Source organism: Lissotriton vulgaris, chromosome 5, assembly GCF_964263255.1.
Source record: "Lissotriton vulgaris chromosome 5, aLisVul1.2, whole genome shotgun sequence".
Classification (NCBI taxonomy): Eukaryota; Metazoa; Chordata; class Amphibia; order Caudata; family Salamandridae; genus Lissotriton; species Lissotriton vulgaris.
Window position 1 is genome coordinate 873,602,218 of NC_141693.1, and position 13,559 is coordinate 873,615,776.

A 13,559-nucleotide genomic window follows, 5' to 3' on the forward strand; every position below is an offset into this window, starting at 1 on the left:
GAGTGACTGAATTCCACGGTATGGCGTCGTTGAGGCCATTGGTTTGGGTGGATAGGCGATATATCCAACGTTGTTCCTTGCTGAGTAATTTCTTCTCATTATCCACTGCCAGTTCCGGTAGCTGTTCGATGATGGTCCAGGTCAGGTCATTGGGAGTGTGCCCCTGGGTGATGAAATGACTGGTCAGTTTACTAATGTTCTTCTTGCACCTGATTTTGCTCCTGTGTCCAGTGACTCTAGTTCTTATTTTGCGGGCGGTCATACCGATGTATCGGAGGCGGCAGCTGCAGGTAAGTAAGTAGATCACGTTGCGTGGTCTATTGGTCAGGGGTCTGGGGCGGGTGCCTGACCAATAGAGAACCCAACACTATCCTGAATGCGTGGGGCCTGCCTAAAATCTCTGGACATTATCCATGCAATGACTGTAGCGTGTGCCATCTCACCAGCCATACGAAAACATTGATACTAGAACCAGACAAAGTGTGGACCCAACGCAGCCACACAAACTGTAATTCACGTAACGATTTCTTGTCCTGAGATTTAATTGTAAACTTGCTTGAATATTTTGCCCTCTGGGGCTACATTCACGCTTTACAAATAGTCCCAATAATCATCAAACCGCAACATTACCAGACCATAAGAAAACTGAATATCTATGTCAATGACCTTTCACATTCCTTCAGTGCTGTATGTCTGGTTTGGCTTTCTTTAGGTTTGTTGTTTCCTTCGAGATGCATAATGTTTTTTAAAATAAATTCTACTGGTGCGTTTTCAGTCTTCAATGGTAAAAAAGAAAAGAGGGATGTCTCTTGCATGTGACCCCTCTTGCCTCCCCCTCATGTTTGCCTACCTGGAAAACTGAGACAAGAGTTATTATTTGAGTAACCCAAGGGTCATAGACATTCGCCAACAGTCCTGTCTTACAAGAAGGCACCAATTGCTACAAACCTGCCAGGCTTTTAGGAAAATATGGTGCATGGTCATGCTTCCGACAGCTATCCCAAACCCATTTCCTACAAACCTCTATGTTGGAGAATGGATTAGGGATCTCAGTTTTCACAGTAGCTTTTCCATAGCTTCGAAAGTGGGAAGATAATATTACAAAACATGCCCATCTCATAGGTATTTCAGGGTATGACTTGGAAGCATTCTAGTGCTGGTACAGATGTAATTGTGCCTGAGGTACAAACACAAATGGGAGGGGGGGGGGGTAATGTGCCCAGATGGCCTAGTGATTCATATTACATTTGTAGACCACACATGAATCAATGTACTTCCAACAGCTGTTTTCCCAATCTCACCGGTACGGTACTATTTCTCAAGCTCTAGAACAATTCACCCTTCTTGCGGTCATGACGGACACAGCAGAACAAAATGAAATACATAAGTTAAAAAGAGTCAACTTTAGGAAAATGTTTTCAATAAGATGACCATCGTATCTTATAAATTTCAGTACAGTGAGCATTAAGTCTGTAATGGATCTTTTGTTTTGTGCTAAGTATTTAAATATGCATTGTTTTACTTAGATCAAAAACAAGAACATCATAAGACTTGAGCCAGATTTGTAAATATTCTCAGCTTTTTTCTATTTAAATATCAGATACACGTTTATAAATAATTACATTTCAACAACATATACAGCATGTCAGCAAGATAATTTTAGAGAACTACTGTTTCAATCATTACAACCATGTTTCTTTGTTATCACACGAATAATAATACAAAAGTACTTGTTGAATAAGAAATTAGAATTTACCTTGTGTTTAAATTTGTTGGAGTTCTTGTTTTCTTTCTTGTTTAAGTCGACAAAATAGTGCGTAATACGCTCCCTCGATTTGGCATCCATATCCCAGGATATCTTGAATGAATCACAGGTTATGTTGCTTATCTTTATGTTGTGGGGGACAGATAGCTCTTCCATTTCTGCAATGCCACTATCTTGTGATTTGTTTCCTGAAAAATGTAGGAATTGAAAACTATTAAATAACCATCCTTTTCTTACAGACATTTAATTTAGAACCATAACGTAAATCAACACAATTTAAGCAGCAGTACTATCAAACTACTCAAGTTATAAACAATTTTACTGTCTAATAAAAGTATGTCATGTTAACTGAATATTTATAATTGTATTTCTGTCTTCGCGATTGGCTCCTCAGCCAAAACTGAAGAGAATATGACCAACAGAAGGTGCACATTTTAAACTTGGTTTGTTTTTCCCACCTCCTACTTTTCCATTGGCTGCGCTACTTTCTTTCAGAGACCCTTCCTGGGAAAAGGCAAGAAGGAAAAAGGGCAGAAGAAAGGCAAATCTTCTGCATATCTAAGAGTACAGATGGAGTAGATTTTAGCAAGATGCCTGTGCCTGACAGCCACAGGCTAGAGAGCAGAAATATATCTTCGTTCAAGATTTAGAGCAAAGGGCTGAAGATCTCTCAACCCCCATGAAGACACATGAAGGAAAGACAGCGCACATTACCACTCCCTAGATTCTTTAAGTACAGGAAAGATGGCATAGTACTGTGGAGCTTAGCTGTCACCAGCATTCTACAGAAAGGACTACAGATTTGCTTACAATATAATAATCTGTAACAATCAATAATGAAGTCCTAAAGCCTTCCTTTATGTGGATGCAAAGAAAAAAATAGAACACCTCAGTAATTATTTTCTGGGAAGAGAGTTCAAAATGCTATTTGTAACTTTGTGAAGTAAATCTACTGATCGACCTCCAAACATGTATCTGCAATAAGCTTTGAAAACATTAAATGAAGTGACACAAAGAAATGTAGCCTCCTAGGCACCCCTTATTAACACGCACATTTCTACTGCTGCCAGGATCAGACTAAATGGAAGTATCGCAGCACACAGCACTGCCTTGTGACTGTGTGCCTACCACCTCCTTCCTCTAAATAGAGGCCTAATTGACGGACCAGTATACATTCCCTGGCCTTGAGAAACTTTATGTAGAAGTCTTACTACTTGTTTTATATTTATGATAATATGTTACTTTATTTAAAAGTGTGAATAGGCTACTTTTAATTTTCAAAGCTGTGTGTTGTTATAAACTGTTTTCTTAGGCACTAGTTTGCCAATCAAATTCACACTTAAACTGGACTACTGTAGTAAACAGCACCGATTTCATTTGTTTGGAGAACAACATGTACATTTTATGTCTTCCAATAACACCGATGGAGCCGAATATCACCAAACTATAAATGAATCAAATAAGAAAAGTATGCACCACCAATATAAAACGATGTCTATTTACATAAGAAACTCACATCTTAGCATCTATAAATTCAGAAAAGTGCTCAAGACACATTTCTTCAAAGAACAAATGATCCGTCTCGCTCCTCTGTTCACCTTTTTCAGATCACTCTAAAGGGCTTAATATGTGATAAAATTAAGCACTGGTGCCCTAAGGGTTCTCAGAAGGCCGCAGTCGGAGCTGCCAAGTGTCAGGGTGGATACATTCCAAAGCTGCATAAGCTTGATTCCATCTCATGTCCACCTCCCATCCTTTGATCCACCTCCATGCACTCATTGTCTCATTATCTCACTCTTGCAGTTTTTTTTCTTTCATGTTTTCTCCCTTTGTCACAGTTTTTCAATTTTGTCTTCCTTCTTTCACATTTTTGTGTTTTCCCCTCTCTTGCTCTGGGTCAAAGTCTTGTGAGGACATATAAGTGCTGGATCGCCCCGGCAGCAAATACCACCACAAATTAAGCACCGCTTCACACCTATTGTCTGTCAAGGTTACATTAGACAATTTCATTTGGGATGCTAGCCATTTGTGAAGTACTCCACTGCTATCAGGGGTGTAGCTTAGTCAATAAGATTGGGGGTATGTGAGCTCAGATTTCCCAACAATCACACATTAAAATACATTATATGAGAAGTAGGACATGAGGGGCCCTTAAGGAGTAGTGGAAAGAGAGAGGAGGGCGGATTGCTAGGGGCACCTAAAACAAAACATTTTTCAAACGAATCCACAGTTTTTAAAGGCTTCAAAACAGAGACAAGTGTGCGTGATTTTGTCAGTGTTGGGCAAAGAAAAAATCCCAGATGAAATCTGACAGACACTTCACCATATCCGACTAAAAGCACTTGTACCCAACTATTTACTACAAAATAAACTGTTTTAGGGGGCAGGTGTAACACCCCAAACCCCCGAAGCTACGCCACTGACTGCTATATGGCTATTTTGTCATTCTATAAATATTACAAACATACATACACCTTTAACAGAAAGTGCACTGCTTTTGATAGCATGCTGGGTAAATATCAAATAAAAGAAACAGGTTTTGACAAAGCTAGTAAAACTGACTTGTGGAGAAAATTGGCGAAGTGGTTAAAAATACTTTTAAGAGCTAGCCAGTGAAGTTGTGGTACTGTTTTCGTACCACAAACATTTGAAGTAGGGAATCTAAAATTTTAAATGAATGTGAATTAATTTAGTGAGCATCTGCATTTTAGTAACTAAGAACATAGTACGGAATTTTAAACTATGGCAAAGTCATTTCTGTGCATTGATATTTTGTTGTAAATCTTCTGCATCTTTTATATTTCTGGATATGGCAGTAAATTCAGAGCACAGTGAGGAAGAGTTTCCCTCAAAATGTGTCCTTTAAAGATTAAGCATATCCCTCATACCCCTCAAAATGTATGTGTTTGGTTGAAACCCATTAAACAATCAGTGCCAAAAAACACAATTAAAAAAACTGAATGGAAGAGGAAAAATAAAAGTTGAGGTGTACGTATACATTATCATTTATCCCAGGAAGGCCAATGGTAGAATATACACCAATAAATTACTAGGTTAGTGTAGACTCCCCAGATTCAATTCATTTGATTATATAAAGACAAAGCACAATCCATGTAGTTCCAGAACACTGGTCACAAGTGGTACCACAGTTTTAAGACTATTCGAATGAAAAGGTAATGCAATGGTGTTTCATCAAAGGCTTGGTCCAATTTAGCCAGTGGGCACACTGAGGGAAAAGAATTAGAAAGTGCCTCAGAGCTCCATGTCCTTAAAACCACCCTTAGACTCCCCCATCCTTCAAAATAGTCAGCGAACTCATCATGGACTTTCAAAACTTTGTAACTTTTGCTAAAGGTAACTTAAATGTTATCCAAGAGTTTAAATGATTTTATTAATATACTAGATCTTATTATATTTATTTGTATGGGTAGGGGGACACAACAGAAACAGTGTACATAAGGGCAAGTTAGAGGTATGTAGCTTGACAGGAAGAACATACATACACCATAGAAGAGAGACTTGAAGTCATGTGTAAAGATGCGGTTTATTGAGGACACACCACAATAGGAAGACAGCATTTAAAGGAGTTTCATATAGGTACAATAACAAAATATATTCACAATTTTATGCAGGATGCATTCATTTGCATCTTTATCTTCTGATCGGATAATGCCACTTCAGGATAGTTTTGAACTAAGAGGCAAACTTGAATCTCAGGTGGCAGTGTGTTGCAGTGGTAGAGTCCCAGAAGGTACAATAAACAGAATCTACAGCTAGGTGCATGTTAACGGTTGCAAATGCTCCAGTCCAGCAATTGCGATTGTTCAAATGTGTTTCTTATGTTCTAATCCCATTTTAGGAGCCATAAAAGTTCCTCAGACTCCTAAAATGGGATTCCGAATGGATACCGATTAAGTAGATGAATGGGCAGTGTTGTAGGAGTCAGCGCTGCGAGGCCTCAGGGTAGTCTATGCGCTATATAAATATAATTTTCATTTCATTTCATTTAAAAATACAGAAACAATATTTAATATAACACTTTTTTACAACCAAAATCTGGTTGCACAGCATTGATAATTTACAGATACTTCAAAGAAGATGATAACCAGTTCGTAAATTATGCCTCTCTTTGTGAATGTAAAAAAAAAAACATGATTTGCGGTCACTGCTTACTCGGAAAAAAAAATGTATTCTTACACTGTACTGTTTCCTTTAACCCCTTCCACGCTGATGACGAGCTGGGCTCGTCATGGCGTAGCCTCCTCGCACGCTGATGACGAGCCCAGCTCATCACGTTAAGTGCGGTTTTAAAAAACTCAGCACAGGAGCGGAATTGCGCTAGCGCGCATGGTGTTAAGGAAAATAAGCTGCATTGAAAAATGTTGTTTGCATATTTTACAAGCAATCACAGACATGGTGGTCTGCTGGCTCCAGTAGACCACCGTTCCCATTGATGGCCTCCAATTGTACTCAGTCGCAATTTGTGACCTGCCTCATTAATATGTGCGAGGTAGGTCGAAGTCAGCCCCCAAAAGATTCTGATTTTTAAGAACTGACCTATTGGTATAGAAATCTTTTACTGGACACAAAAATACTGGTTTCAATTTGTGGCCAGTATTTTGTGACCAGATATTAATAAATCTAGCCCCAGAATGCAGCATATGGTAGTTTGGGGTTATAAATATGTTTTATGTTGCTGGGTCTCAAATTACTGATGGGCTTGTCACCAGTCTTATACAGACCTGGTAGTCTTGGAAAATGTGGTGGGGTAACTTGGAAACAATTGTAAGTGACTTATAGGTAAGCTTTCTTTTTTATTGAGATTCAACCCACTGTGTGATGGAAAGTGCAGTGCCTCCATTGCACCTATTTCCACTACAGCAGAGTGGAAATAGGTGTAACAAAGGCACTGCACCCTTGGAGTAAGTGTGACTACATAGACGTGCCCTTGGATCTGTCCTTTTAAGGAGTAAAATTATGTACCCTTTCGGGCATTAATATATGCTCATATGACAGGCAGGTAAGGCTGTGTAATTTTATGTTGTTCATCTGGACTTTTGTTAACCGATTGAAGCTGACAAAACAAAGAAATTCTGGGAAATGGTCCAACTTCATATTCTGAATTCCAAAGATATCAAGATATTGGTGATGTAGAAGATATCAAGCAGCTGTGTTTTTTGACGGATAAGCCAATTTCGACTGATCCGGACCTCTTGGCTTCTATCAATATGGTAAATATAAGAAAATGTATTGAGTGCACCAGATTCTGGTTCAATACCTGGAATATTATTTACTTTAAAACCCTAGTAAAAGGCTCACCAGTTAACACCTCCCAGTGATCCGATTGTTCAAACTGGTCAGATCATGGATCCAGTTAACTTTAAACAATTAATAATTACACAGATAAAGGAAGCAATACATCTTCTGAATCTTATCAGCTTTAATGTTTTTTCTATTTGATTCATAGCAGTTTTAAATGTTTTGAAATGTTATACCCCACAAATCTCTTGGTGTTTAGACACTAGGTAATAACGACATTTCTAATGGTACATGAACATGCAGGGTTTCAAGATGGTAATAGTACTGTGGATAAAGTTACATTTTTATGTTTTTTAGCAGGGCATTTGCTTAGTAGGTTGACTGCATAGTTGCTTAGTGGATGTGCAAGCTGTCTTTTTTTAATTTTAACATGTTTTTATTGTTTTTTATAAACAACATAAAACATACTCCAATAGATCTCCTCAAATTAGTGCTAATCTTAAATTCCTGGAATCGGATGCAGGTGGAGATAGGTGAAGCTGCAAAGGAAACAAGTATGGCTCAAACAAACGTTGCTCTTGGTGCCAATGATAAGAATTTTGCAGCAGCTTCTCTATGAGCACACAGTAGACGTTAAATATGTTCCCTGGCCTGAATAAGCAACTGAATGCACTTGAGAAGTTATGTGTCATTCCAAGTTATGTGTCATTGCAGACAAAAATAAAGACCTCATATTTGGTTGAAAGAAGGTTGAATTCTCTAGGTTATGGAATCAACAGAGCTCAAGCTTTTGGAGAATTATACATCTTTGGTCAGCTTATTGCCTTTCACATTGGGAATATCTGGATACGTTTTAACATTGAGTATGTTGTGATGATTGTAGCTCTTCAATTAAAAGCCTAGCTTGAAAAAACAGTCGCCGACTACAAGTAAGGAAGTGAGATCTTCGGCATGAAGAGAACTGATCAAGACTATTTTGAAAGCACATTTTAAAAAAAGCTTAGAAATCATGCAAAGACACTCATTAGTGCCAAATTAAACAAGTGTCACATATCTTTTGGATGTCTTTGTCCAGAGTGAAGTTATTAAAATCTCAGAAGAGAATTGTTTTTAACTCGAAAAAAGTTCCATTATGTCTTAGTCTGTCTTAAACTAATTCATTCCATGTTTGCTTTGGATGTGTATGCATATTGGGTTGCTAGCAGCCTCTTACCGAAAAGTCTATTTGGAAAATAGTCTTCCCCGTTAAGATTTAAATGATAGCTGTTATCTCGAAAATGAAAACACTGATTACGAGTGAGTGTGGTGTGTGTTGTGGTCCTGAGGCAGAAGCCGGAAACCGTGCCAAACAAATTTGCCGCTTGACTTGAAAAGCCATATTTTGTTTTTATCGCGCACTTAGGAAAGCTTACTTTTAGAAATTGCACTTTGCTAAAAAACTACTTATTGTACTTGATACTCACAATTCAGGCCGCCGCTGAGTGAGAGCGGATCCTGCCCCCCCTTGAGAAATCGACAGAGCCTTCGGCTCTCCTGCCGCATTTCGAACTTCCGGGCCCGCCATCTTGGGTGAGGAACCCGATCACCTGTGCTAGGCCCCTCCCACCCCGAGGCACCAGCTACTACAAAAGAACAGCTTAATCACCATTCCCCACTGATTACGAGTGAGTGTGGTGTGTGTTGTGGTCCTGAGGCGGAAGCCGGGACAGCGCTCAAAACCTTGCCAAACAAATTTGAAGCTTGACTTGAAAAGCCATATTTTGTTTTTATCGCGCACTTAGGAAAGCTTACTTTTAGAAATTGCACTTTGCTAAAAAAACTACTTTTTGTACTTGATACTCACAATTCAGGCCGCCACTGAGTGAGAGCGGATCCTGCCCCCCCTCGAGAAATCGACAGAGCCTTCGGCTCTCCTGCCGCATTTCGAACTTCCGGACCCGCCATCTTGGGTGAGGAACCCGATCACCTGTGCTAGGCCCCTCCCACCCGAGGCCCCAGCTACTACAAAAGAACAACTTAATCACCATTCCCCACTGATTACGAGTGAGTGTGGTGTGTGTTGTGGTCCTGAGGCGGAAGCCGGGACAGCGCTCAAAACCTTGCCAAACAAATTTGCCGCTTGACTTGAAAAGCCATATTTTGTTTTTATCGCGCACTTAGGAAAGCTTACTTTTAGAAATTGCACTTTGCTAAAAAACTACTTTTTGTACTTCATACTCACAATTCAGCCCGCCGCTGAGTGAGAGCGGATCCTGCCCCCCCTCGAGAAATCGACAGAGCCTTCGGCTCTCCTGCCGCATTTCTAACTTCCGGGCCCGCCATCTTGAGTGAGGAACCCGATCACCTGTGCTAGGCCCCTCCGACCCCGAGGCCCCAGCCACTATAAAATGATTCCCCCTCCCAGGAGGCGCAGCGGACGGGCGCAGCGGACGGGCGCAGCGGTGGCGCCGGCGGGGCGCCGAAGGCGTGCCAAAGGCAAGCCCGTCTGCGCCCGTCCGCGACCGACCGGGACCAGGGGCCACGACCGCTGGCCAAAATTCTCCCACACAGTACTCCTCCAAAACTCTACATCAACTACGAGGCCACACTTATGATCTCTGTCTCACATCTTGGGACCACACCTCTAAACACTTCAACTGCCCACGCTGTATGTTTCAAAGTCACCCTCCCACACCCCCCCTCGTTCCGCATGCTTCTGCTTAACTGCAGATCCCTCCCTAAACATGCCACTGAAATATCCCTGTTGATCTCGGACAAAGACCCCGATGCCATATTCCTTACGGAAACATGGCTCCAAACTGACTCCGACCCCGATGTCATCCAAGCTCTCCCTGCACAATACCAAATACTCCGAGCTGATCGCTCTTCAGGAAAAGGCAGCGGCATAGCTATCATTTATAAAAATCGTTACACCTGCTGCTCCTCCCCTACTAACCTATCCAGCTGCGAACACCTCACTTTCTCGCTGGACTTCTCCCCCACCTGCACATTCTCAGGGACTCTTATCTACCGACCACCCGGCACTCCGACTAACTTTATAAACCAGCTCGCCCCAGAGGTAGCCAGTGGTATCTGCTCCTCACCTAATTACACCTTATTATGTGACCTAAATGTGCACCTGGACGACCCCTCGGACTCGGCAGCCGCCGAACTACGCAATAATCTACTGGCACTAGATCTCTCCCAGCTAGTACTGCAACCCACCCATGAAAAAGGTCACCTTTTGGATCCAATTTTCAGTAACTGTACCCATCTCACGGCTAGTCCACCCATCACCCTCCCATGGACGGACCACTTCCTGATCCCATTTTTTTGGGCACCATCAGGATCTCGCCCTTCACCACCCCCTGCCCCAAGCAGAGACCGCAAATGGTCACAACTCAATACCAACTTGTGGACATCCACACTGGAATCCTCTGCTCCAGAGAACAACCCTGATCCGATTGTCTGCAACGACAACTTCAATAACTGGATCACCACCTCTTTAGACCTTAATATTCCACCCAAGGACATCAAATCCAAACAGAGACCAAAAAATGCCCCTTGGTACTCACAGGACCTGCGCACTCTAAAGAGAGAATGCAAGAGACTGGAACGGAAATGGGGCCTTGACTATTCATACACCAGCAAAATTGAATACCGGGCGTCTATAAAAACCTATAAAATCAACATAAAAAAACCTCAAGCCAGTTTCTTCGAAAATAAGATTAACGAAGCAGCATCCAAACACAAGGAGATTTACCAGATCGCTAAAAGCTTGCTCAAACTCCCTGACAAACTACCAGATCCTCTGACCGCACAAACCCGTTGCAATGAACAGGCTGACTATTTCTATAACAAAATAGCCACGATCTACTCCTCCTTTCCACCACCCCGTCACAGAACAGCAGTACGCCAGGCCCACCCCTCCTACCTCCCTGGAAACCTTTCCACCTCTGGAGCCTACCAGCCTAGAAACCATAATACTACAGGTAAAGTCTGGATCCCCCAGCGACCCAGCCCCAGCTCGTTTCCTAAGAACAATTACGCCCACCATTCTCCCCATCATCCAGAACCTGATCAACAACTCCCTCTCAGCAGGGCTCGTCCCCCCGAAGTGGAAACAAGCTACAGTTAAGGCCCTCTTGAAGAAACCCAATCTAGATCAGATGAACCCGGGAAACTACCGCCCGATCTCCCTGCTACCGTGGATAACTAAAATCGCGGAAAAACACGTAAATCAATGCCTCACTGAATTCCTGGAAACAAACAACTCCCTGGACACCTCACAGACGGGGTTCCGCCCCATGCACGGAACTGAAACTGCTTTATTAGCAGTAACAGAAGGAGCTAGAAAGATTGTCGATGAGGGTGGCACTGCGGCCATTATCTTATTGGACCTCAGTCACCTTCGACACTGTGAATCATGACATCTTACGTCACAGAATGTCAGAGCTAGGGATAACCTCCACTGCGGCAGCCTGGCTACATTCCTTTCTTTCTGACCGCTCTTTCCGAGTCTGCGAAGGCAACACGATCTCGCCCAGCAAACCTCTCAGTTGTGGGGTTCCTCAGGGCTCGTCCTTGAGCCCCACACTGTTTAACATTTATATGCTCCCCCTCGCAGAAATAATACGCCCTTTCGGAGTTCAAGCCGTGTCCTACGCCGACGACACGCAACTGGTGGTTACCCTGACTCATTCCTCCTCTTACTCCAGCAATCTCAGAGGCTGCATGGAAGCAGTATGCACTTGGATGAGCCAGTCCTACCTAAAGCTCAATGGTGGCAAAACTGAGCTAATGGTGCTGGGCAACTCCCCCCAAAAATCCATTGACTCTCTGTGGCCGCCAGCACTAGGCCCAGCCCCCCCAGCCAGGGATACCATCAAGAGCCTGGGCATCTTGCTGGACAACGCATTAACCTTCGGCCACCAGGCAACCAAACTAGCAGCCACCTGTATGAGCATTATTAGACTCATACGAAAGATCCTACTGCTTCTCCCTTTCAAGGCCAGACAGATCATGGTCCAGGGTCTAATCCTCTCCCAGCTGGACTACGGAAATGCCCTATACTTAGGAGCCCCCGAATCCACCCTGAAAAAACTGCAGGTTATTCAAAACTGCGCTGCTCGTACTCTCCTGCGCATTCCCCGCCGGCAATCAGTGAAAACTGAACTAAGAGCCCTTCACTGGCTGCCAGTAAAAGACAGAGTCAACTTCAAAAGCATGTGCATCGCCCACCGTGCTTACTGGAGGAAAGGAGCAATCCTTCATCCCACCCTGATCAATCCCTACCACCCCAATAGGCAGCTGAGGTCGACCCTCGCCTTCCAAGTCATCATTCCCAGGTTCAAAAGAGAAAGAAGTGGAGGAAGAATGTTCTCAACTAACGCGGCAAGGCTCTGGAACTCCCTTCCACTCTCCATCCGCTCAGAACCTAACATCCTGCTCTTCCGAAAAAAATTAAAAACCTTTTTCTTCAGCAGATAACCTTGACCCGCTTCACCCACCTGTATTCGGCTAGAGGGCTAGGACGCCTGCGGGTAGCTATCGTGCTATATAAAAACCTATTCCATTCCATTCCATTCCATTCCAAGTGTCTATATTTTATTATTTAAGGATATACCAGACCGAAGACTTTGAATTGAACCACTGCACTCATTAATTGGTTCCAGGTATTTGTAGTCAGTGTTACTAGAGGACCTACACAAGGTGAAATGTATGAGTAGGCGCTAATGGTCGGCACAAGTAACCATGCTACCGGATGTGGGGGGCGGAGCTAGCCGGCGTCGATGGCGGACGCGTGAGCTTTCGGCTCCTCGCATAGCCCCGGAATAATCCTGTTAAATTATCCTTAATTGTGCCGAACATGCCATAGCGGGCTCTCGAACATCTGCTGGCACCCCCAGCTGCCTTTGAGGAACTTTTGGGCCGATTGCGGCCGAGCCTTCCCAACCATTCGAGGGTGTTGTCCCTGGCGGCACGGCAGTGGAGAACTAGGCCGGCAGCCGCGCACTATCCTGGACAGGAGGCCAGGCGACGTCATCGGACGTGCGGCCTCAGCGCTGGGAGTGGTCGGGCTGAGCGTGGACCGACTCGCGGTTGGGATCTGTATCTGACCGAGGCGTCCTCTCCTTACTAGTCGGCGACTGCCCCATGAGACGGGCCTGGAGGCTCTGCGGCGTGGAGAAGCGAACAACACTGAATTCCTGCGTCACGAGGTGGAGTGCCCGTCAGCTTGGTGCCATAGCCTATCCGATTCCCCGCAGCGGCGTACTGCTATACCGACCTCCCCTAGCCAAGAAGGGGTGAGGTTGATCGGGGCTGGAACCGTGGACCTGACTGCCTCCTGGGCTAGGAGGTTGCGAGACTTGCTGAAGTGAAAGGAAGGGCTCCGTCCGCCATTGCAGACGCCATCTTGGGCGCGTCGGACACTCGGAATCTGGTGGCAGTACTTCGATTACCTGCGGAGACCCTGGAGTTGCATGTGCGGTCTGCTCCCTTGTTCTGAACTATTACACGTTGGAGACTGCGATGGGGAAGAACGACACGGCCC

At 43.7% G+C, this 13,559-nt stretch overlaps 1 protein-coding gene across 1 annotated transcript in view; it reads right to left on the reverse strand.

The window, feature by feature from the left end:
• Positions 1-13,559, reverse strand: part of PHYHIPL (phytanoyl-CoA 2-hydroxylase interacting protein like) — a 372,453-nt gene that overhangs the window by 314,213 nt on the left and 44,681 nt on the right. Inside the window, exon 2 of the mRNA XM_086922450.1 lies at positions 1,757-1,953. Coding sequence (XP_086778576.1) covers positions 1,757-1,953 — 197 coding nt within the window. The remainder of the gene's footprint in view (positions 1-1,756; positions 1,954-13,559) is intronic.